Genomic DNA, 19,277 nt, shown 5'->3' with positions numbered 1-19,277 from the left:
GGATCCTGCCGAGTCCAGTGTACACTTGACACAGCATGGCTACCGCCTTGTTGACATCACATCCGACAAGAAAATGAACATGGAGTTAAAGTTCAATAAGGAGGATCTTCTCCCTTTCTCTTAACGCTACCGGGAATTCCTGTCTTCAACAGACCCTGGCAGACTCCGGCGTTTCCTCCTTCCCACAGTCCCAATTCCAACATCACTATATGTAAAATGAAAGGGCCATTGCAAATTCAAATTTGTAGTTTCCAAGGCAGAGGCCCTTGAGGTGTTGTGTTTAAAGCCTAACAGTCCTTGCAGCCTACTGACAAAACTACTACCCCAAATGATTTTATTCTTTTTTGCTGAATTCAAACATACAGTAATTGCAAAGAGCAGATTTTTGATCAGAAATAAGATTAACTCAGTATAACCTAATTTAGCTCATTAAGATTAATCCTATAATTTTTTGGTAATACAGGAAGATGTTTGTATATTTATTTGGATTTGCACCAAAACAAAGGGGGTTCTTTGTGCATACACTTTGTTCAATCCAGTGACAAAAGTCAATGGAAAACACTTTTACAAAAGACCATAACTAAACTAATCACCCAGCTTTGATGAAACAACCCTTACCCTAAGTCACTCTCACCCATTTTTTTAACAGAAAACTACCCACCAATTAATGCAATGGGTTACTATATAATAATTACATAATAATAATTACATACTAAGTTTTAGTATTGAACTATTTTGGTCATGTGAAAGCACTGATTAAAAAAAAAAGGAAACATGAAGTAAACAATAGTTTCTTTCTATAAAACTTCTGCCAGTAGGTGACCTATACAAAAACCTTTGAAACCATGAACATTTTACTGTCAAAAAACAAAACAAAACTCAGGGCTGTTGTCTAGAAGTCTTAAAGTTTGAAAGTCATAGCATATTTTGCTTGAGCTTCTAAATTCCTTTTCAAACCTCCGCCAAACCCATTTGTTTCCTGTACAATCAAAGCTTACTAAAATGGAAAAAAAAAGGTCTCCACGTACTGTATGTATCCTTTTAAATGACATGAATAGGATGCAAAATGCCTTGTGAAAAAACTTGCAAGAATACCACCTTAGTAGAGTATATGTGGAATCACTACTGCCACACATTATCAAGAAATATAACCTTCTAAGCTTCGACTCCGTTGCAGAATTATGCTTTCTACAATTAATCTAAAGATGTAAAAATAATCTAGCAGCTGAGTCACTCAGTCACGTTGTTGAAAGACACAACAGCAAGACCAGAAGCTCAGTAAACCCTAATTTCAAAATTACTCTTTGTAGAATGAACTTGGGACAGTCAACCTTCTCTATGAAATGTAAACCATGGAACACATTGCGATTAGAAAAACAATCCATCTAGAACTTTAATATGGACGTATGTGTAAAGATAAACACTGGCTAAAGAAAAAACAAAAAAAACAAAACACTCATCTACAGTATGTGTGGCTTGCATTAAATATTTAATTTCTTTTAAAATGATAGACATTGTACATTTTAGTGTAACACTTCTACGGAGTGGATATCTATGTAAATGGGATTATTTAATGTTTCAATTGTGTACTTTCTTTGGTTTTTGTATTTGACGTTTATTTAGAATTTTCAGTCACCATGTCATTTCTAACCTGTACATGTGGCTGGATTAGTGTGTTACAGGTTTCATTTGCCAATAATGTGTTTCCGCTTCATAACCTGAGCACCTTAACACCGCACCTGCAGGTTCAGCCATGCAAGCTGTTCTCCCCGCAAGGCAGGTGTGCTCATTTTCAAACGAGCAATTATCATCTAGATCACAGGTTTATTATAGTTAATTTTTTCACTTGGTTAGGTTTTGAATGGACAATACATTTGTGGTTTTGAGGGGAACCCTCTCTAGGCCATTTATTTAAAAAAAATAATAGCAATGTACATGCACTTCCCATGCCTCTTTTCTATCATTGAGTTTTGTGTAAACATCCAATGTTCACTGACATTGTTGAATCACCAACATTCATACTCCAGGTTTATCAAGTGGCAGAGACCTAGGCTAGAGTCACACTGCAGGGTTTAATGCAATATTTATTACTTTTTTGTGAAATCCGATATTTTTGTGAAGTGAAAGGGCCCAAAAATGTCCTGCATGTGCATGAACATCAGTGTTTACAGAAGTATCTAGCAATATTAAAATGGAGTTAGAACATTTTACTTCTGTCAAATTTAAGAAGTATATTCCATATTCCATTGGGTGGGGGGGTGGGGGGGGGGGGTCATGTCATTGTGTGCAGTGCCAGTAACATCACTTGGAGCAAGCGTGATCAAGGAATGACAAAATACACCTAACTCACCCTTTTTAGAGCAAAATTGTGACATTTGTGGCTTGTTGAATACATACTAGTCGGAAGAATAAGGGTAAGTATGCAGTGTGAACTTAGCAGTCAAGAGAGATTAATATTTATTCTGCTGATTTACTGCCACAAAATCTGACACTGACATTATATTTTCACCAAATACATATACTATACTAAGCTGGCATTCTTGCAATCCTACATATTAAGACAGGGCATTTTGCATCCTATTGATGCCATTTAAAAGGATACATACAGTACGTGTAGCCCTCTTTACGTAGTGCAACATTTTCTACTCTTTGTAAAAATCACTTTTTAAAGTTTGCACCTGCAACTGATGAGTTGTGCATATCCAAGTTAGGTCCAGCGAAGCTGTTTTTAGTTAACTTTCAAACTGTTACTTTCAAATTTTAATGAAGGGGAAACCCCTTCATTAAAATGATGTATAATACACCAATAATACTGTTTGGTATGTATAAACTGAGTTTGAAAAAATACAGGTCTCATTTTTGCAGTTACAAACAATAAACACCACTGTTCCCTATTTTGCAGAAAATCTTTAAGAAAGACCTCAGCAATCCTATGTACAATAGAACGTGTCATAGCTCTCATTCACTGTATATGAAAATGTTAGAGCTTCTGTGGCATCTTCTCTGGCTAACAATGACCCTAAATGATACAAGATATAGACTATGCAAACTACCAACTGAAATATTTGGAGATGATGTTTAGGAATGACGACTTTATGATTGAGGAGTGAATTTATCTACTTGATGGAAGGCTCAGTCATCATTTGCGAGTTTTGGCAGCCTGTTAGAGAATTTTCCTCAAGTCGCTTGGGCCTTTTTTGGTGCCAAGCACATATTGAAACCTGGAGTTAAACATACCCACATACTTAGAATGTTAAATACAAATAATAAACAGTGTGTCCATGGGCGAAATCAATATTTCCTGGGAGCTACTCAAGAGTTTAGTCATTTGAGACCACTTCAAGGCAAAGCAGATCTTTCAGTGTCCTCAGTAATAACACCCCAAGCACTCAACTGAGGTCATGTAGCAGTTGACAGTTGGCCGCATAATTTATGTAAAATTGAAAATCTCTGGTGTCGGACACCAGTTCATGCATAGGCCATAGCTCATATCATGCCTGTACTGCCAACAGCAAAAAGGTAATAGCGCGTAATAATGTCATGCACTGAACATCTAATCTCCACTCAGCTGCTTGCACCACAATGAAACAGGTCCTTCTCTGCTTCACTGGCTCATAGCAAGACCAGCAGAAGGAAAGGCATCAGTTTGCTAATTCATATGCATCATTGACAATGTTAAGCCCTGTGATCACCAGGCTATACAGTTTGATACACTTTTGCACATTTTAAGTTACAAATAACAGCACATTGCAATTAGAGTTTGTTGTTTTAATTTGACATTAACTTGTTTACCTCACATTTGGGATCTGATTTAAACTTCTTTGAATCATACACAGTTTGTCCCCCACTGCTTAAACTAAATTGACAGTAGGTGTGAATGCATTTTGTGCACTGGGACTAACGAGTGACTCATCCAGGGTATAACTCGCATTTGGCCTGAAGACAACTGGGATAGCTTCCAGTTACCAATTAATAATGTGGTCAAACTGAAAGTGAGTCGACCTATTCCTGCATTTTAAAGCTTTGACTTACTCAGAAATTGACAGTGCACCTTATAATCAGGTGTGACGTATGTAAGGATGTTGAATTTAAGTTCAATGAAATTTGACTCATCTGCTGTATTGGTTTGTTTCCTTTTACACGCCCTAATGAGTCTTTTGACAATGTGTGCCCTATATTGCCGCAATCAAAGATCACGTACAGTAATTGTTACTGTAACTGCCAAGCTGTTTCTGCCGTAAACTTGTCGGTTGCAAGCTGGTGGTGGACTTCCTAAGCCCATAAGGTATCCACACAATGCTGAAAAAGGCTAACAGGCAAAGTATCCTTGAATAAAAGTAGCTCAGGTCAACAGTGTTTGAGCACTTGCCTGGTAAATGTGCGCATGTGCGAGCATATGTATAAGAGTGTCTGCCTATGTAGGCCTATGCAAGTGAGCGAGGTGCCTACCCTCCCTCCTACCGTGTCTACTGAGCCACCGTGCCATCTGGAGAGGAAATCGAGTGTGAAGTACAGTATAGTTTGGGAGCAAGCTCCGTAGCAGTGGCTCAGCAGTTAGTTCATTAGTTCCAAATTTCCAAGGATTAGGACTGAATCTCTAAGGCAAGGAAGACTGAGGGGGGCAAGGGGTGGAGGATAGAAGGACCCATGTGGGGAAAGGAGACAGAGAGACACACGCCAGGGAGGGGAAAAGTGGACTATAGGGCAACGAAGAGACCAGGCGGGATCCCTCTTAACCCTAAGGAACCTGCAGCAGGGGGACCAGGACAAGAGGGGGGTAAAGAAGATGGCGAGGAAAAGATGGGGACATAGGACAGGTGTAGCTGTCAGTTCCGCTCCAGGGTTTCAACTCCCCCATCTCCTCCACCCCACTGATCATAGAGATATGATGAGATGTGTAAGAGTGTTAGACCAGTCAGCCTTATCTTCCCTCCCTTTTCTCCCCTACGGGTCCATGCTGACACTTAGCAAGCTCTCCGTGGCTTTGACCCTTTGGTCCATTTCTCATCCATGCTTCCTAAGCAGCCGGTGCAACTGCCAAGATGGAAAGTGGACATTTTGGGAGTCAAAGTGGCAAGAAATTAATGTGGGCGCTCAGAAAGTGTATGCTCTCAGAACAACAGTTTCACTTTAGAAATGGTGTCCAAAATAATGTTTCAAAACCTGTTGTTGGAGAGCAAATGGGTTTAGAAATAAATGCTTGACTGAAAACTACTAGGGAAAACTATGATATTGACTACGACAGATTTACCAAAGAGTCTTGGGTTCCATTTTATTTGTGTATGTTTGGTATGGAGAGTTTAGGTCATTTCATGTAAGCAAAGCATCTTACATTGAGCGGAATCCTTGTATTAAAAAAAAAATCATCCCTTTTCAGGATTTTTTTTAAGTTTGTGCATCCATTAGTATTGCACTGAAAAAGGGAACAAGCTCTTTTAAACACTTTAACACAACATTAAGATTAAGGTCTATTTCCCAATGACAATACAATAACAATATTTTTAGTATGATTAAATACTACTAAATACTATTTTTGACTTATTGGGGGGGAATGTGTGGACTCCCAAAAAAGTGAACTGTGCAAATATAAACAGTATAAATATTAAAAATACTATGCAATACAATAAATGTGATGCAATACACTACTGGATACAACCACCACAGTAAAGAAATGATATGGTATGCCTCAGCATTACCAACATGCATTGTTATTATGGGGTGCGTTTTGATATAGCTGTAGCACTACATGTCTTTGCTTGTTTGATGTACATACAGTCAGAATTTGAAAATTCCTTCTCCAGCCTGAATGGCTGCATTCCTGTGGACTAAAGCTGTGACATCATCACGGGGTCACAACTCTGAGCTGTCAGTCACGCGGGCAATCATCTTATTGTCTTTGTCAAACTACAGGAACGGCCTGCAGCCATATCAATCATCTTTATTATCATGACTTAAAAACCTTTGTTAGCTCACTTTGTTTTCTTTTTTTTGTACCCGGTCCCACTCTTTATCCCGCTCTCCAATCACGATTTCATGGACAGTTCATGAGGGCCAATGGGGAGGTGGTGTGGGCGGATGGAGAATGCTTTTAACCTGCTGCATCTGCTGCTTTCCCGCTGCTTTCCCAGTGGGACATGGTCACCTTGTTTTAAAGGAGGCTTGGGAGGGGGGCACCGCTGCTTTTATATCACCATAATAGGGAGAAATGTGCTTGTTTTAAACATCTTATTTAGGTAGTTTGCCTTTAAGGGATTGAGTGTGAAAGCACCTGTTGGTCCAAAAGTTCTAATTCATCGTAGGTCAAAAGCAAAACCATTACTGAAATCAAAGTTGGGCATACGAGTGAATTTGTTCAATGCATATAGATATTAACAATGAAAACGGAAACAAATAATATTTTCACAAATCTGCACCTTTAACCAAATGTGCACCAACACAAATGTTGTTTCCTTGTCCTAGTGGTTCCTAGTTGTAGTTACGACAGTGATTTGGTGAAACCATGATTGATTTAATATTTGCATCATCTTTCTCTTGTGCTAAACAAAATTAAGCACAAAATTAACCACCGTCAGGGGGAGTATGAAAAGAGTAACAGAGGCAGGACAATGATTTTGTGTCAGTCTTTCTGGGAGCATCATACGATGTTCATTAACTGACACTCCCTTCGCACACTCTGTTGAATTGAAAATACATTTTTTAAAACAGTACATGAGATGCTGGTACCAAAGTCATTGTGTGTTGGAATACCACTACTTCTGTCGCAAAATGCTCATGCAAAAGTCCTGTTAAAATTGAGTGGAACATTTGAATAAACATGGTAGAGTAATGGGTTACCAAAATTTTGGCAGTTGGTTATTTATTATTATGATTATTATTATTATTTATTTTTTTTTTTTTTTGGGGGGGGGGTGTAATCTTACAGAGAAACAACTTGATTTGGTAACTTGGGATCGCTACCTTCTTGTTGAGGGCAACACCATCCTCACAGTCCAGGACTGCACAGTCAACATCAAGTGTAGCCAGTTTCCTCAGCTTTCGCTCATCATTGCCGGGGCAGTAGAGCACGGCTCTGCGGGGTATATAGGGCAGTGCAGCACCTGCAGTGCCATGGTGGTGACGCCATCCACTGGGACACAACCTGAGCCAGACACCTTCACTGTTAACCGAAACAGATATGCAGAAAATAAGCACACAAATGCACATTAATTCACATATTTTGGCATAAATTAGAAGACCTTATAAAGTATGATTGCAGGGTTGAGGACATTGAATAATTTAAGGTTGTTGTTGCATTCATTTTCATAATATACACAACCTTTATGGTAAACATAGTGACTTCAGTGAAAGTCTATTGATGTTTGTTTTTAGGTTCTGTTTTTTTTGGGGGGCCCATTTGCCCTTCAGTTGCTCACTGAATTGGAGGGGGATATACTGTATGCGTTGACCTGGGCTTTACTTTTCTTTTGTTGAAGACAAACTCACCCAAACACTCAGCCACTCATATGCAAATGTAGGTACACGGATCAGTGTCTGGGGGAGTTGCTTGAGGTGGTAGTAGATGTAGCTTAGTCATGGAGTGGAGCACAGATCTCAGGGAAGGCCGAGTTTAAATGAAAGCAGAAGAAAGAAGATGATAAGAGAATGAAAATATAGTATATGATCCTATGCTCCCCATCCGTAGAGCCAAGTAGTCTATGCAGTATGTTTTGTCTGAGAAACATAGCCCGTTTGAACTTGTAAAGGAAATACAGGCCAATGCAGCAAAGCAAAATGGGATGGTGAAAAGAAAAAAAGTACTCTAATGATAGGGATACAGAGGTCATGATCTTGCTGATTCCTGAGAGTAATTATGTCAAATATACACCAATTGAAATAGAGGACGATCAACAATTTCCTAAAACCTTCTTAAATCAAAATTTTCAATTTCCACACAGCGGAAGCAGGACATCACTGACTGCCTAGGTGTGCAATACATGGACTGCCACTGCAAAATTATATACAGAGGAAGTTTGTTTTGTGGATGTCCTGATTCACAAACTTTTGTGATTGGGGGGGGAAAAAAGGTTCAAAGTGAAATAAAGTGGGGTTACACACTATTTTTGATCTGTAAACGGTCACTGGCCCCAAAACCATAATTTGGCTCCATGCCTCAAATATTGTTTGGTCACACAATCCAGTCAGAAAAGGTCTGACAGAAAACTGCTGAGGTTTAAATGAGTGTCTTTACTACTTTCAAAATAAACCTATTTCACACACAGTGGCTACTTGAAGCACTAAATTGCAAGAGATACATTTAATAACAGTGAGAAACTTATCTCTCACCTCTAAATCTCACTGAGGAGGATCATATTGTTGCTGGATTTTGTCAGTGTCCCTTTGTGAGATGGCTACAAAGGAAGGATGAAGGGCTTTTCTTTTCTGGTTTTACAAAAAGGGTGGAATTATTCTCTTCTTCACTTGTCTTTTGCTTTATAAAAAAAAAGAGATAAAACCACTTCAACAGCCACTTAATCCTGTCAACAACGCTTCCACATGCCCTCCAGTCAATACTGGTTCTAATCTGCGTGTGACTTGTGTAATAGCAGATCCACTGACTTCGGAAGATTCTTGCATGAATTACATAAGAATTTGGATTGTGTGCAATAAGCAATCAAACTCACTTCAGGCATTCAAGAGTAAGAATAAGATCATGTCCAAGATTATATTTACAAAACAGATATGATGACTGTTGTCAAGTAACTTTCGAATCTTCTGCGACACATAAGAAAAAATATTTAACGGGATTACTTTCAGTTATAATAGCATCTTGCTGGTAATTTTTCTGTCCTGCATAAAAAAAAAAAAAAAAAAAAAGGTCGCCAACATGCATTGCTCCCGTAATTACTGTACATTAACAATGTATTTCTCTTCCTGTCATTTTTCCGGTTTTCATATGTAAGGTTATGATAACAGGGTTGTGAGGGTATACAAGCATCTGTAAAGTGTTGGGACAAAGCCACAACAGCGGCGTTTACTGGTATGAGATCAGAAGCGAGTGTGTTTGTGGGTTTATATGGTCCTGGTTCTCATTAGCAATAATGGCAGCGACCATGGCAGCAGACACAGGCCAAATGGCACTGAAAACAAGGCAAGGATAGGTGGAAATGTGGGTCCATGTTTTTGTTTCAAGGGTGAAATTAGTGTATATATTTGGGAAACACTGTGTTCATCCTTCTTATTAATTGGTTAAGATGAGCAACACAGAACAACAGAAATACATACTGTAGAAGGCACCAGAATGATGACATTAAAACAGAATTAATATCCCATTGCGTGGCGAATACAGTTCAAAAACCCACAATTTTATGTTGTGTTTTCTTTCTATGTCACCCGTGTGTTGAATTAATTAGCCTGCAGCAGTTGTTTTATTATCACAATGTTATAAGCATTTCCTGTAACTCTACAGACCTCCAACTGGCAGCATAATGGCCTAATTCAGGTGGTAATATTCGTTGTACCACATGAATGATGGCAGATAACAAGAGGCAACACTCCAAAAAAGAGGATGACAACATCCATGCAACTAATATGTAGATTTACACAATTACCCCCAGCATGGAGTTGCAGACAGATGCTGTGTGGTAAATTTTCAAAATTAAAGATTTGCCCTCCCCTCAATAGTCATTGAGTGATGCATATGCAAACTACAGTACATTCTAATTTCACTGGTTCTAAGGACTGTCGTTTCAATTTCAGGAGGAGGAAATCATTGTATCTAAAAGCGTAATCATGACATCCAGATGTAGAAAATTGTCCACAGGTGGTGGTGGGGACATTCTGAAATAGGTCACCAATATTTTTCTAGTTTCATGGCAAACTGTTTGACAGTTTTGACTGTCAAATAAATGAGAGAAAATTTCTTCCCAGCAGGATACCCTCGCCACGCTCCCTTCGTGTGTAGTGAACACAACATGCTTAATAGTTAAGAATGCTTATTATTCTTCTTATTATTATTCCTACTACTATTAGTAGTAGTAGTAGTAGTAGTAAAAGTATTTTATATCCAAGACAGAACCTTTCTATAAGGAATCCTTGTTTGATTTTTTTTTTTTTTCCCAACTCATGACATCTCCTGTTAATGAACAGGGATGCACCTCCTCCAGTACGCCCTATGCACAACCACAAGAGTAAAGTAAGGAAATGATGTCTTGATTTGTCATACATTTTTGCTTAAACTGCTGCTAGGGGCCAGGCAAACAATTATTTTGATCGTTAACTAATCACTGATTATTTTTATGGGCCATTGACTAATAAGAACAGATGTAAATTACTGCCTTTGCACAAGCAAGCTGCGGTTCATAAATAATTATCATCAGCTTCTCCTTTGAAGAGTTTAAGATATTTACGTACACTGTAAGGTAAAAATAAAGACAATATGATGGTACATTCAACTTTTAATGAACTTTGTGGCTTGCAACATCATTCTAGACATGTTTATAAATTATGTTGTAAATCAAACTGAAGGCGATACTCTGGTTTTAAGAATAGTATCTGTAAACATTTAGTATGTTTCAAAATGAAACAAAAAACAACTTACTGTGAAAAGTTAGAAACAGAAAAAAAATATTTTTTATTTATGCTTTAAGTATATAAATCTAGCATGCCATTTGGTTCTCTTATTTCTAAGCTTTTAGATGCATCACTCTGTTTGCAGGTGCGCGAATAAGAAAGGGAGAGAGGCAGGATCACTAGAAAGCTAAAGTGTGTGTACTGTCTTATTTTTTGTTTTGACATTAGTTGTAACTGTAGAGTGTTATTGTTGTTGTCACACTTGAGAACCCTGACTAGTACCTCTGTGATACAATTGAGACGCTACCAGAGGTGGGCACTTCGTCAGCACTAACGGACTGTCCGCCAGTCTGTTGCCGACGGAACAACGAATGATGGGAATTTTTTAAAAAAATGGTGAATTAAAAATGTCGGCGTCAGGATAGACATGACATCAGATGTACGTCAAACATCCGTCATATGTCCGTCAGCCCACTACGCCCCTATTTGCTTAGTGAAATATAATTCAACTGACTTGCATGATTATCTCTTATATTGCTGCATTTTTATACTACTAACAGCGATCAGCATGCAGTCAATGTGACAATAGTCAATTTACAGCACCACCAAGAAGTGGAGAAACACGTTCAGTTGAGTAACATCTTGTGAGCATTTGGAGAACTACATTGGGCTGGTTTTGTTTGCTTGTTTGTTTTTTGATTTATTACAAAAAAAGGTTACCAATTTATAATTTCTACATTAAAACACCCCGAATGTGTTCACACATGCTTTTCAATTGGACAGCAAATAAACACAATTATCGGCAAAGTGCAGAGTAAAACACTTTTGTTGACAGTTTAAATGAATTTATCATTAAAAGTCAATTGAGAGGGAGGCTTAAAAGAGGTCAAATAAGTCGTTCCATTTGAAGAGAACATAAGGGGGTTAGCTTTTAACTTAGCATTTTTATTGACTCTGGCAAAACAAAATGAGCGGCCTCCGTAGGATTGTGTCCTCTGCATTGGCCATTCAGTCCTTCTGAGGCCCATTGTACTACTTTGAAGGCATTGAAAGGAAACCCCACTGGTGGAAATGCAGTGGAACAGCCCCACAACAGGCCACAACTGTTCCCTTATGCATGAAAGGCAGCCATATAAAAGACAAGATGGACTTCTGAGGTAGCAGCAAAAACAAAGACAACAAAAGTGCTGATCACGAGGGGATGACACGACTTGTCTCAGCAGAAGGTGTCCAAAGAAAGGGCGGAGGGACAATAGCACTCCTGGCCAATGACACGTTGAAGAATTGAAAAATCCACACAAGAAGTGTCTTTTCAATTCACTAAACCCACAAGCGTTGGCAGAGTGGCGGCTGGACCCTGATCAGACTGAAAGGGGGTGGACTAAAACAACCACAGCAGCGTTTTTCCTTTTAGCAGCATTTCCAAAAATATCCCCTGGTTCTGTCAAATCACTTGGTGATGGCGGAGGCACACCAGGGGAATGGCTTTAATAAGGATACACCAAAACCAAATCAATGTGGTGACTTCCGCTCCTGCAGCTTCCCCTTTATTCTTAATCTGTTGACCGTCAGAATGGTTTCTGTTTGTGATCCGCCAATAATTATGCTACGGCCAAAACGCCATGGTAACTGTCAGACAAACAAAAACATGTTTGCTTTCACTGAGTATGACTCCATGTTTTGGGATGGACTGACTCTTTTGGCTTTTAGCAATAGAAAATTTGGACTTATTATTTTCCCATGGGCTCAATCGCCATGAGGCATTAAATGTGGGAATTATATACAGAACACACATACACATACACACATATATTATATATATATATATATATATATATATATATATATATATATATATATATATATATATATATATATATCCGTTCTGCGGTTGGGGTCGTAAGGCTAATTTGCCATATGCCGGGCAATCCAAACCTATGTTAAATAGCTAATATGTTTAGAACCCCAGGTAAAAACATCAAAATTGTACGTGCATATTAAAGAATTTTATTTATAAATTTGTAATCTTTTGTCAGCAAAAAGAGAATGCTCGTGGTTTACCAACTTAAACGGATTTTAAGGCAGGGACATAAATGTGTTCATTCGTTTATGTTATCGGTGTCGAACGCCAGTCCTCGAGGGTTGGTATCCTGCAATGTTTTCCGGTTTTCTCTCCCCAACACACCTCATTCAAATGATTAGCTTATTAGCAAACTCTGCAGGTGCTTGAAAAGTATCCTAATCATTTGAATCTGGTGTGTTTGAGAGAGAGGCATCGAAAACATGTAGGATATCAGCCCTCAAGGACCAGAGTTCGACGCCTGTGGTTTGTGATAAAAGCGTTTGAAAATGCTCAAGATTTGAAAACAGTTATGCTACAATTTCCAGTAATATATAGCAACGTTGGTATGTGAAAATTATTTACCATTGGCAAACAAAATCGAGTGTACACTGGACTGTGATTCATTTCAGTTGTAAAGCCATAACTTCATTTTGGAGACTGAAAATGCAGTCTTCTGAAAATGCGTTTCAACATGGAAATTATTGACAAAACAGTGCAAAATATGCTTATGTAAAAATATAGTATAAATATGCTGTTAGGTTTGAATTTTACCTTGTATGCATTGAGCAATTTCTTAATTTTGTAGGAATTTATGTATGCCCATATTCTGATGTCAACTCTTTGAAAAATGGAAAAGGACATATGATGAGATTGTTCTCAATTAAACAAACCTGGAACACCTTTTTTCACATATTTTATAATGAATTAGCATTCTCAAATATTTTCTTACAAATTGAAGGCCTTATACAGGGTTAGGAACACCGTGGTTAATGCTGTATTGCCGATTGGTGAACAGTGTAACCACAAGTGAGAGAAACTCCTCCACGATAGCCCAGGGCTTATCCCACAGTTCTTCAGAAATACCCATGGGGCCTTTGACTGGCCACCCCCTGTCTGATTAACGGATCAATGTGGTAATTGATTAGTGAAGAGGAGGTGGGAATAATTACACAGGTCATACCCCCCCCCACACCTCTAAACCCCAAACAAAAGGGGAAAACTAAAATAAAATGTAGCAGTGATAGCCTGAAGCCAGGCTGCTACCCATCAAAGCCATGGCAGAAGTGAAATAAAGCCCTCGGCCCATTCTGCAGTGAGCCCTGTCCTCCCTCCCCAACTCTCCTTTTCTCTTGGTAATGCTGTCTGTAAAGTGACAGGAACCATTCTGGGAGCTGCTTGTCCACTCACCTTCATAAAACAAGCCATAAAGCAGCAAATAACAGGCTTATATGGCTTCATTATGCTGCCTTTGCAGGTTCACAGCCTCTGGGCTGGAGGGGTGAGGGGGTTCACTGGAGTTGTGCAAAGGCAGGGTTGACTGTTGGCAGGAAGGGCAGGCTGGTTCTCGTGGAACGCTTGTTGTCCCAAACGCTGTCAACATGTCCATGTTTGCTCAAGAAGATTACTTGACACTCCCTTTATCTCTGGACTGCCTTCAATCTCAAGACGGACAAACAAAGCGGTACGACTCACTCCAAGACTGGGAGCGATGCCATGAGTAAGGAGACTGACAAACCCTAATTGCAATGAAGCTGGGAGCTTTTTAAATAATTTTCAACTTTAGTCTATTGAATACTCCTAAAAATGTCTGAGCTTCCTTTGTTTTGGGAGGGCGGTGCTCTCATTTTGAATTTGATGCCTGAAACACAGGTTACAAAAACTGCAAAAGACAGGAAAATACACCTGTTTGGAACATCCCACAGGTGAACTGATTAAAAATAGATGAGTATCATGAAAGGAATATATATGAAATGCTTAGTTGTTTGAGAAGTTGAAATGTGTGAAGCGGTCTGGCAAGTTTACATTTTAAATATACGGGATTTTGAAAGAAAAGGACCACCCAGATTCAGCACAAATTTCAAAAGCCTGTATCTACTGTATGATGTTAGGGAGTTTTTTTTTTTTTTTGTCTTTTGTTGTTTCTTTGTTTTGTTTTTTAGCATGGGTAAGTTGCACATCTTAGAATGCACCAATAATACTAAAAGATATGTACGTAAGTTTTTGAGCAACATACATATGCTGCCATCCAAGTGGCATCCTTCTGAGGGACGTCCAGATCTGTCTATTACTGAAAATGTGTGCCCTATTATAAAGCTTAAAAAATGCAAACAAACAGATGCTAGGCAGTTGAAAAGCTTAATTTGTAGATCAAGCAAGAATTGGAAAGAATTCTAGCTAAGCTTCAACAAGTACCATTACTTTGTTCCCAAACACAAAGTGTTTGTAATATTAAAGGAAAAAATATTTATTGTATCATATTGAAAAACGCAACGAACATTGCATTCAATCAAATATAGAAGAGACGTGATTGAATATTGTTGGTTGTGTCTTTGGGAGATGATTCTCAGCACCAGCAGCCAATAAAACTGGGGAACCGTGCAATGGAAAATTAGTGACCAAAAATAAAAATAACATATACTGTAAAGCTTTCAACGTCAAACCTTCATTCGTTTCTAGAGAGAAGTAGGTTTTGCACCAAAACCTAAATCACAGGTATCAAACTCCAGTCCTTGAGGGCTGGTATACTGCATGTTTTTGATGTTTCTCTCTCAAACACACCTCATTTTCAAGGACTTGCAGAGCTTGATGATGAGCTAATCATTTGAATTAGGTGTGACGGGGAGAGAAAACTGGAAAATATGCAGGATACCGGCCCTCAAGGACTCGAGTTTGACACTTATGACCTAGACCAGGGGTTTCCAAAGTCGGTCCTCGAGGGCCGCTGTCCTGCATGTTTTCCAGGTTTCTTTTCCTGACATACCTGATTCAAATGATCAGGATCGTTATCAGGTTTCTGCTGAGCTTGCCGATGAGGTGTGAGCTTGCCGATGAGGTGATCATTTGAATCAGGTGTGTCAGGAAAAGAAACCTGGAAAACATGTAGGACAGCGGCCCTTGAGGACCAACTTTGGACACCCCTGACCTAGACCAAAAGTGGAGGGCATGACTTTATGAAACCCAGATTTTTAATAGGAGACAATATCAACCTGGAGGTAGAATGCAAAAGCTGAAACTCCCAAGTAAAAAAGGGGGAGTCGGAAAAGATCACTTTGGCCTTTCTTCTGAACTCTTTGCTGTACAGATCATTAACACTGGCACATCTCTGTGATGACAGGATGGCTGAAACACTCTCATCAGCATGACAGTTAAGAAGTAGTGCTTGGTCGCTTTACTACAGTCAGTGCACTATTAATCACCCCCATCAACACAAGATATTTCAAAGGTGCTAAAGCAAGAAGAGGGGTGGTGGGGTGGCAAAGACCGGTGCACATGCTGCATGTGAAGCCGACTGAGGGTCGGTTAGCAGCACCAGGATTATAGAATATGGCTAGAAAGGAGGCAAAGGAGAGAGTGGAATATTTTCTCCACAATTTATGGCACTGGGATAATCTGTCATCACAAAGAGGGACAGACAGCAGGAAACGATCAGCCCTTACTTTTAAGCAGCCTCTCGGTCCAGTTCAGGCCACTTACCTTAATACTTAGAAAGCGAGACATATGCAAGGAAAAGAATGACGATGTCTTTTATGACTTGAATGAGGACTACTCACTTAAAACTAACCCGTTCAGCCTGGTGGTTCAATACATTTCAAATCTTTATCTGGAAACGAGTGGGTGTAAATCATAGTATGAATGGCCTATAAAAAATAATCATCATCAATTAGGTATGGTTTAAAGCAACTGGGGGGATATCAAACAGGTGCAATAAGACAACAATAAAACCCTTCTGAGTTACAACTCTCAAGACACCCAAGTCAAATTTAATTAAAATGGTTAATTAAGCAAGATTCAATGCTACTGGTAAAATTCTGACTACCTTGTGAATGTAACGGTAACATTCCACAGCAAATTTAAGGAAAATGTCTCATTCAATATAATGAAGGCCATCATTGCGCCAAATCAAATTTAAAGACTTTAAAGTCCAGTGCTGTACTTAGATCTGGTGATGCACTGCTGAGCCTGAGACCAAATGACCAGCTTTTTCTATCAATAATTGAATGAATAACTAAATAAATAACAGAAATGACTTTTAATTTGTCCCATCTACCGTACTATTATACAGAAAATGATTGATTTTACCACAAGTGTTCCTACCAGAAAATAAAATTACTAGAAGAGAACATTTGAGGTGGTGAAAGGAACAATGTCAGAACAGAAGCTTGGCCAACCTGGGCTGTAATGATGAGCCTTGTATGTGGCTGCAGCTGAGACAGTAGGTCAGATGGTAGATCAGACCGTTAGGATATTTGGCCTACGATCTGATGTGCTCTGCCGTTTGCTTTACCTCCCTTCCCAACCAAAACATGCCCTCATATCACTGACTCTGACTTCGGAAACAGTCAAGCAGATGGGTGCGCATTAAGTTCCACTTAGGAAACAGAAACTTAAGAGAGGCGCATTGCATCTGAGTTGGATCTCTACAAATCAGAATTGGAACCACAACTAGAGAAAAGCAAGAGAAAAAAAAAGGAGGAACAATTGGACATCTGTGTCTTTTTTTTTCTTTTACTTCATCTCATGTGGGCCATGATGTGTCATAAGTTTTTTTTTTTTTTTTGGGGGGGGGGATTATGGACTGTTTAATTAAATGGACCACCATCACACAAACATTAAACGTGAATTCACTAATGCTCATTGCTGCACTCTCTCCCTTGTAAGTTGCCTGTGCCCCCAAGTGGCCACATATGAAAATGACACCTGTGATTCAAATTTGCAGACCAAAAAAACCCACTGGTATTTGTATGTTTTTAATTAATTCTAAAATGCATGTCAACCCCCCTAAGATACGGTCAATTTGGACATGTCACTACTGCCCAGGAAGAATTTTTAAAAGGAATTTAAGCTATAAGTTGATGCACCCTATAGTGTTGTAATGACAGACACTTCATTCTTTTGACCAACGGGGATGCTGCTTGCCCTCGACTTCTGCCCGGCCCCAAGCCTTTAATTAAGACTGGCTTAGGCCTGATTGATCCTGACACACCAGGAAGTTTCTTGAAAATCTGACTGCCAAAACCATGAAAGTATTATATAGGCCAAAAGCCCCCTCCAAGCCCCTTCTGGCACCCTACATAAAAAGATTCCAACTGAAACCCTCTACATTTTTGTGGTATGCTGTTATAATTAACCCTTAGCTACCTTCTGCCACCTGTCCACATTAATTATTATAGGAGATGTGCTATAATGCCACATTTCCTACTCTGGAACCCCCATATATTGGAGGCACACAGACCAAAATCCACCACGATGAAGAAATCAGCAGCATATTTCCCATAACAAAAGTAACATAAGTCGGAAGCAGGATTTGTCAGGTTTGTCTGAGCTTTGTGTGACGCTCCTGTTGTGCATATCTACAGGCACCGCATGGGGGGAACTTGTGCAGCTGTTTTCGCCACAACAAAGCCACAATGGACTCAGGCAGCAATAGCAAAGCCAGTTTCATTTCTAAATTGTTCCCATATCCTACAAAATGACTGAATTCAACTTGAGTGAATGTCTGAGCTCAAGGAAAAAAACAAACAAACAAAAGAACAATATTGAGTAATAACTTTGTGTAAGAAACAGAGCTTAAAAAGGCCAAATCTTAATGGTTGTCTTGGAAACTAAAGAACAAATTACAATTTTGTTGTTCTGTATGAAATCTTGACAAAATCCAAAATGCTGCTTAGAGCAGAAGACACTGATACATGAGTTTAAGGTAGGTATACAAAAGAGAAGAATGGTTATCAATGTCCATATTTTTATATTAATAATGGAAATTACTGATTATTTGAGAGAGAGAAAATTCACCAAAATACATTATGTTAAGGACATGTAAACAGAAAAAAAGCACTGTTTGAACATACAACATGAAATACCTCCAAATTCCACATTAAATAAATAAGGTTGTCTCAACACTGCATCACTGATAGCAAAAATATGAATAAAAGATAATGATACTAGGGAAAACTGTTAACGTAGGTTCCCATGTTCGTATTGGAAACCAGGGGAAAACAAAAACACACACACGAACACACACACACACATACACAAATGTGGAAAGTGTCAAAGAGCAGGATCATACCCTGGCCTACCTCCCTATTTATTAAGGGTGTGGATTCGGCAGGAGTGGGCATGAATCAAGTGCCCCCCTTCCTTCCTTTACAGGGTGGACCATGGAAACACATGATCCCATTTTTAACTTGATAACATATCATATCTCAGCATCAAATTGAAAATAGCAAGCATATTCCACTACTTCTGATACAATCATCAAAGTATTCAAGATGGGTGTAATCACGGTTCGCTTATAAAAAAATAAAACAAAATCATTGTAACATAAAGTACCATTTAATAAATTAACTGGATACTTCAGTGCTTGATAACTGTATGACTACTGTATTTCTTTAAAAGGCCGAAGAATGAGGAAAGTAAGGGAAATAGTAATTAAAGTGTTGATCAATAAACTTAAAAATCCCTTTCTGTCTATATGAGATGGCAATTATCATATTGCCGTTCTGTACAAACGCTACCGAAACTGAGTGGGACTACAAAGTTAGACTGGTAATTTCTCAATGTCGGGGAAGGTATCAGAGCAATAACAGAGCTGGGAAGCTACCTGTGTGAAAGAGCCTTTCAAATAAAACAAGTAAATGTCCGGGGTTTTATATTAAAATAATAAGATCCA

At 38.9% G+C, this 19,277-nt stretch overlaps 1 protein-coding gene across 2 annotated transcripts in view; it reads right to left on the bottom strand.

Annotated features, from left to right (window-relative positions):
* Positions 1-19,277, bottom strand: part of LOC148424023 (citramalyl-CoA lyase, mitochondrial-like) — a 59,509-nt gene that overhangs the window by 20,823 nt on the left and 19,409 nt on the right. For both annotated transcript variants that reach the window (XM_088415446.1, XM_088415447.1), the window contains exon 2: positions 6,958-7,156. In XM_088415446.1, coding sequence (XP_088271572.1) covers positions 6,958-7,156 — 199 coding nt within the window. The remainder of the gene's footprint in view (positions 1-6,957; positions 7,157-19,277) is intronic.

The sequence above is a fragment of the Hippichthys cyanospilos genome, chromosome 5 (genome assembly GCF_059441005.1).
Source record: "Hippichthys cyanospilos isolate Australia breed blue-spotted pipefish chromosome 5, RoL_Hcya_1.0, whole genome shotgun sequence".
In the NCBI taxonomy this organism is placed as follows: Eukaryota; Metazoa; Chordata; class Actinopteri; order Syngnathiformes; family Syngnathidae; genus Hippichthys; species Hippichthys cyanospilos.
This window is presented reverse-complemented; position numbering and strand designations above follow the sequence as displayed.